The following is a 7,500-nucleotide window of genomic DNA, read 5'->3' on the forward strand; positions in this document are numbered from 1 at the left end:
CAGATGGGCATATATACAGATAGACAGACAGACGGGCAGAAGGACAGATGGGCAGATATACAGACAGACAGACAGACAGATGGGCAGACAGATTTATGGGCAGAAGGACAGATGGGCAGATATACAGACAGACGGTCAGATGGGCAGACAGATTTAAGGGCAGAAGGACAGATGGGCAGATATACAGACAGACAGACAGACAGACAGACAGACAGACAGATGGGCAGACAGATTTAAGGGGCAGAAGGACAGATGGGCAGATATACAGACAGACAGACAGACAGATAGACAGACAGATGGGCAGACAGATTTATGGGCAGAAGGACAGATGGGCAGATATACAGACAGACAGACAGACAGACAGATGGGCAGACAGATTTAAGGGCAGAAGGACAGATGGGCAGATATACAGACAGACAGACAGACAGATGGGCAGACAGATTTAAGGGCAGAAGGACAGATGGGCAGATCTACAGACAGACAGACAGACAGACAGATAGACAGACAGATGGGCAGACAGATTTATGGGCAGAAGGACAGATGGGCAGATATACAGACAGACAGACAGACAGACAGACAGACAGACAGACAGACAGACAGATAGACAGACAGATTTATGAGCAGACAGATTTATGGGCAGAAGGACAGATGGGCAGATATACAGACAGACGGACAGATGGGCAGACAGATTTATGGGCAGAAGGACAGATGGGCAGATGTACAGACAGACGGACAGATGGGCAGACAGATTTATGGGCAGAAGGGCAGATATACAGACAGACAGACAGACAGATAGACAGACAGATGGGCAGACAGATTTATGGGCAGAAGGACAGATGGGCAGATATACAGACAGACGGTCAGATGGGCAGACAGATGGGCAGACAGATTTATGGGCATAAGGACAGATGGGCAGAAATACAGACAGACAGACAGACAGATGGGCAGACAGATTTAAGGGCAGAAGGACAGATGGGCAGATATACAGACAGACAGACAGACAGATGGGCAGACAGATTTAAGGGGCAGAAGGACAGATGGGCAGATATACAGACAGACAGACAGACAGACAGATAGACAGACAGATGGGCAGACAGATTTATGGGCAGAAGGACAGATGGGCAGATATACAGACAGACGGACAGATGGGCAGACAGATTTATGGGCAGAAGGACAGATGGGCAGATGTACAGACAGACGGACAGATGGGCAGACAGATTGAGAGGCGACTGAACAGATGAGCAGACAGATGGATAAATGGGCAAAAGGGAAGTCGGAAAGATGGACATACGGGCAGAAAGACAGACAGACAAACAAACAGACAGACAGGCAGACAGACAGACAGCTGCTGCTCACCTGAGCGCTCCAGTCGCTGTAGAACCAGCTCCTGCTGCAGGCTCCAGCATCACAGTTCTCCACATCACTGGGCCGCAGCTTCATGTTGCACTCCTCGTCTGACACTATATCACCAACATTACTGATGCAGTGCACCTCCCGCGACCTCTGACCCACACCACAGGGCACAGAGCACTGACCACACACACACACACACACACACACACACACACACACACACACACACAAACACACGCACGCACGCACACACACACACACACACACACACACACACACACACACACACACACACACACACACACACACACACACACAAACACACACACATAAATGCATAGCATTATAATAATATTTAAAAATGAATACAATTAGTATTTAAATGAGCCTGAGCCCCGCCCCCTGCCTGTCAGGTGTATGATTGACAGCTGTCACTCACAGAGCTCCAGTCGGTGCGGATGTGCCACTCGCTGCAGATCTTGATCTGACAGGCGCTGCTGGTTTCGGGACGCTCGGTGTGTGTGCAGCGGCTGGTGTGTACGCTCAGTGTGCGGTTCGCAAACACCTGACGACACAGAACCTGCCGGTGCTGCATTCCCAGACCACACGACTTACTGCACTCGGACCACTCGCCGATGTCCCAGCTAAACACACACACACACACACAGACAGAGAGAGAGAGAAATTCAAAAACACAAACAGACAGACAACTGTGCACACACACACACACACACACACACACACCACTAGATGTCAGTAAGAGTCAGAGACACTAAGTAATAATCAGTATCATTTACTCAGAAGGAGCCGTCAGATGCAAACACACACACACACACACACACACACACACACACATACATACATACATACATAAACAGACAGATACACACACACACACACACTCACAATGCGGGGCAGGGCTGCAGGTTGCAGGGCTCCTCCTGTGCGCTGGGTTTGGTGCTGCTGTCACACAGAGCGTTCGGCACGTGTGTGTGTGTGACGCGATGAACACAAGAGAACACTGAGAACCTGCTACCTGAACACACACACACACACACACACACACACACACACAGATACATAGTTATACACACACACACACACACACACACCAGTACTGCATTAGTTTCTTCAGATAACACAGGTTAAACTTAAGTAAATGTTATGATTGTATTTTTACATAAACAATGAGCAACAGGTCGATCATTAGTGAGCTGGATTATTATTTATGACTGATGTAGAGTAGGGCAGCATGGTGGTGCAGTGGCTAACCCAATCGCCTCACAATAAGAAGGTTGCTGGTTCGAGCCTCGGCTGGATCAGTTGGCATTTCTGTGTGGAGTTTGTATGTTCTCCCTGTGTTGGTGTGGGTTTCCTCCAGGTGCTCCTTTTATAGGTTTATATGACGTCTATCAGATGTTGAATTTTGGTTGCCATAACTGATGAATAAATGTCAGTATTTGATGTCATTATTGGACATGAAAATAACGTTGTCTTTAGACGCTGGCTAGACATTGAGTTTTGGTCACCTGACATCACAACCTAAATCTAACCTAATATTAATGTCTTAAGATGTTGTGTGCCTGCTGGACAATAACTACATGCACTACAGAATGTTACGTTTACACACACACACAAACTACATGTAAATTCATCAACTTTTAACAGCGTAATACTCACTACTCACTACTCACGAGTACTTTTGAAAGGGCTACTTTATACTCCTACTTTGAGTAATATTTACAGCAGGTACTTTTACTCTACTCACACCACATTTTTAGGCAAGTAATGCTACTTTTACTTAAGTATGCTTTCTCACTACTCTTTCCACCACTGTATTCTGGTCAATGTACTTTTGCTTTACAGATGCTCTTTTTTTTCTTTTCTTTTTTCATTTTTACATACAGTGTGTTTATGTTTTGCTATGCTATAAACAACAACAATGTTTGGCCTATGGTCCTTTCCTCGTACGTGGATTACTCAGTTAGCTGGATTTGGATATTGACGATTTGACATGATACAGGATCATTTCGTTCTTCAAAGCTAATCCGAGAGTTGTTGTCATAGCAACAATTCTGGTAGGTCAAACTTGGTCGGGAGCAGGCTCAATTCATATAAACAGGATTAGATCGGGTCAGTTCAAGTAAAGATAATACAGAAAGTATGTTCTGAATTCTGATATTTTCTTACAGTAGTGGTTATATACACTTGAGAAAATGGTACATATTTTTTAACTATATATATAAAGTTATAGTCATTAATACAATAAATAAAGTTATACATATTAATAAAACGTATGCAATCTGTACCATCGAAATGAAAGTACAAAGACTGCCACCTGCTGGTGCAAAGAGAAAACTTATTGATATGAACTTTTTAGATCACTTAGTACAAATTGTGTAAAATAGAAATGCAGAATATGTGACTTTTTTTAAAGCAATAATACATTAATACAGTCATAAACATGTTTTGACAGTTAATATGCCGGTGATTTGATGCTTCACAAAAGTTGCAGACGCCTTTACCAATATGAAAACGCTTTTGTAAACAACCAGTTATTCTTTACACCGATTAAAAAACGGCTACTATAATATAGAAAATCTTTTCTCAATGTAGAACTAAATACACTGATATGCACTGAAATACATGATGAATACTCTTGACACATGAAAGTGTAAAGCCTGCAGCTCACAACAAATGTGGAAGGTTATTGCGTCTCATATTTATCAAACCGTTTACTGCTAATTTGATGTAATTTTGCTCACATGGATAATTGAATATTAATCAGATGATGTCATTACGCTGCTGTGCCGTCAGCCAATCGCTGCATTGCTGATCATGATTTGGAGGATGGATAGATCTGTCCTTCACAACACACGCAGTGATCTCAGATCAGTTCATCCAGACATTCTAATCTGATTCGCGAACTTGTTTGAAGAACCAAATTAGCGAGAGATCAGTTATCAAGATTAAAAGATCCAGGATCTGCCAAATCATCTTAGATCATTTAAGCGAGGTACGAAGAACGGACCCCTAATAAATATGTTCTGTTTACAGTGTACCTGGTAGTCTTCTCAGCAGATTACCGTCACTGTAGAACACTGTACTGACATGTAGATACAAGCCTAAAGAGCTTCAAACTTAGAACAACAGTGTTCTAACGCCACCCAACCTGCTCAGAACTGGTATCGAACCGGCGACCTTCTGCATCGGAGTCAGTTGATTTAACAAGGAGGCTAAAGACCATGGCCTCTAGTGTCTGTCACCAGAGCACCTTTGGAGGTCAGAGGAGTGAGGTTTACCTGAACAGCACTTACTAGCTGGCCTCCGTTACACTCACCCCCTAAACCTGCTTCCCATCTGGGTCACAGCACCAATGCAACCCCGCTGGTCCTACAACCACCCAACACGCTCCGATCTGGGATCGAACCGGCAAACCTTCCGCATGGGAGTCAGTTGCTCTAACAAGGAGGTTTACCTGCACAGCACTTACTTGCTGGACACATGCTGTATCCAAAAGTGTTAAATTATGAGAGAAGTGTTTGCTGTTTGAAGGAAGTGCTTCATTCTGACATAGGGCATTGTGAATGCAGTGTTACATTTTGCAGCAGACATTGTGTGTGTGTGCAGTTTTGAAAAAAGGAGAAGCTGTTTTGAAGACGTGTGTAAGCAGCTGGAAAACACTGTAATGAACAGTAATGATGAGTCATGCAGTACTGCACCTCTGCCACAGGAGGCGCTGCAGTCGCTGCTGCCGCTCAGCTTCCAGTTATACTCTCTGCTGCCCTCTGATGGAAGATGATTATCAGGAACAGCAGGACTGAACCTGACCCCCGAGCCCTCGCGACTGTCCAGAGTCGACTGACTGCTCACATCAGAGCCAGACTCAGCCTTCAGCACATTTACTGTGGAGCAGAAACGTTTCAGTAAGAAAGAAAGGTCCCACTTTATATTAAGTGGCCTCAACTAATATGTACCTACACAGGAATTGATAGTTTGTTTCAATGTACTTATTGTGTAAATACATGTATTTACTGTGTACTTATGCTTGATTCAATACATGTAATTACATATGTAATTAACTTTTGTAATTACATTTGTAAATGCACTGTTTACCATCCCTTACACCTTAACCCACCCTAAACCTACCCACACCACCAAACATGTCCATAACCCAACCTCTATCCCAACTTAAAATCACCCCGTGTTCTCAAATACATTATAAACACAGTAAGTACATTGTATTTATTTTTTTGATGTAAGTACATAGTAGTTAAGGACACTTAATATAAAGTGGGACCAAAAGAAAAACACATATGTGTGTTGCTGACACCGAATCAAAACAATCATGCCCTAATCATGCACCTCAGCGACCTGCAACTCTCTCTGGTGTAGAAGCTTGTCTGCGATGTTGAAAACAATTACACTGAAACTGAATATTGAGTAGGGGGCGGGGCTTTGCTTTTGCGCAAACTCATAGTATATTAAGGGAAAAAAGGGCGTAGCTATGAATAAGAGGGGCGTGGCTATTAATATTGTGTCTGAAGCGTCAAACTGACATCAGAGAAGGAGCCAATCCAAATGCAGAAGCAGAGGCAGAAGCTCAGACTGAAGATTGCAGAAACAATGGATTGACTAGAAGAGAGTAATGCACGCTCGCAAAATCAACATAGTTATTCCACACAGACTGTACAAACAAAAGTGCAGCTGTGTGTGTGTGTGTGTTGTGTGTGTGTGTGTGTTTACTCACAGTGCAGCTGTTTGTCTTTCGGCCGATGAGTGTCTACAGCGTTATCTGACGGCATGATGAACTCATAACGAACACCTGGGTTGGGCTGCTGGTATATCATCTGACACACACACACACACACACACACACACACACACACACACACACACACACACACCCACACCCACACACACACACACAGAGAGTTTTGTTGTGTTGAGTTGTGTTGAGTTGTGTTGTGTTGAGTTGTGTTGTGTTGTGTTGAGTTTTGTTGTGTTGAGTTGTGTTGAGTTGTGTTGTGTTGTGTTGTGTTGTGTTGAGTTGTGTTGTGTTGAGTTGTGTTGTGTTGTGTTGTGTTGAGTTTTGTTGTGTTGTGTTGTGTTGAGCTGAGTTGTGTTGTGTTGTGTTGAGTTGTGTTGTGTTGTGTTGAGTTTTGTTGTGTTGAGTTGTGTTGTGTTGTGTTGTGTTGTGTTGTGTTGAGTTGTGTTGTGTTGTGTTGTGTTGAGTTTTGTTGTGTTGAGTTGTGTTGAGTTGTGTTGTGTTGTGTTGTGTTGTGTTGAGTTGTGTTGTGTTGTGTTGAGTTTTGTTGTGTTGAGTTGTGTTGTGTTGTGTTGTGTTGAGTTTTGTTGTGTTGTGTTGTGTTGAGCTGAGTTGTGTTGAGTTGTGTTGAGTGTGTTGTGTTGAGTTTTGTTGTGTTGTGTTGAGTTGTGTTGTGTTGTGTTGAGTTTTGTTGTGTTGAGTTGTGTTGTGTTGTGTTGTGTTGTGTTGAGTTGTGTTGAGTTGTGTTGTGTTGTGTTGAGTTTTGTTGTGTTGTGTTGAGTTTTGTTGTGTTGAGTTTTGTTGTGTTGTGTTGTGTTGTGTTGAGTTTTGTTGTGTTGTGTTGTGTTGAGTTGTGTTGTGTTGAGTTGAGTTGTGTTGAGTTGTGTTGTGTTGTGTTGAGTTTTGTTGTGTTGTGTTGTGTTGAGTTTTGTTGTGTTGTGTTGTGTTGAGTTGTGTTGAGTTTTGTTGTGTTGTGTTGGGTTGAGTTGTGTTGAGTTGTGTTGTGTTGAGTTGTGTTGTGTTGTGTTTAGTTGTGTTGTGTTGAGTTTTGTTGTGTTGAGTTTTGTTGTGTTGAGTTGTGTTGAGTGTGTTGTGTTGAGTTGTGTTGTGTTGTGTTGAGTTGTGTTGAGTTGTGATGAGTTGTGTTGTGTTGTGTTGTGTTGTGTTGAGTTTTGTTGTGTTGAGTTGTGTTGTGTTGTGTTGTGTTGAGTTTTGTTGTGTTGTGTTGTGTTGTGTTGAGTTGAGTTGTGTTGAGTTTTGTTGTGTTGTGTTGTGTTGAGTTGTGTTGTGTTGTGTTGTGTTGAGTTGTGTTGAGTTGTGTTGTGTTGAGTTTTGTTGTGTTGTGTTGTGTTGAGTTTTGTTGTGTTGTGTTGTGTTGT

The 7,500-nt window shown here is 42.9% G+C and overlaps 1 protein-coding gene across 4 annotated transcripts in view; it reads right to left on the bottom strand.

The window, feature by feature from the left end:
* The window catches only part of thsd4 (thrombospondin type 1 domain containing 4), a 59,558-nt gene that overhangs the window by 6,877 nt on the left and 45,181 nt on the right, over positions 1-7,500 (bottom strand). For all 4 annotated transcript variants that reach the window (XR_015514585.1, XR_015514586.1, XM_087292852.1 and 1 more), the window contains 5 exons: positions 6,104-6,203; positions 5,076-5,258; positions 2,260-2,389; positions 1,793-1,997; positions 1,357-1,530 (listed from right to left, as the gene is read on the bottom strand). Coding sequence is in view for 2 of the 4 variants with exons in the window: in XM_087292852.1 (XP_087148978.1) it covers positions 1,357-1,530; positions 1,793-1,997; positions 2,260-2,389; positions 5,076-5,258; positions 6,104-6,203 (792 nt within the window). In the remaining 2 variants the exon portion in view is untranslated. The remainder of the gene's footprint in view (positions 1-1,356; positions 1,531-1,792; positions 1,998-2,259; positions 2,390-5,075; positions 5,259-6,103; positions 6,204-7,500) is intronic.

Source organism: Danio rerio, chromosome 18 (assembly GCF_052040795.2).
Source record: "Danio rerio strain M-AB ecotype USA chromosome 18, GRCz13ab, whole genome shotgun sequence".
NCBI lineage: Eukaryota > Metazoa > Chordata > Actinopteri > Cypriniformes > Danionidae > Danio > Danio rerio.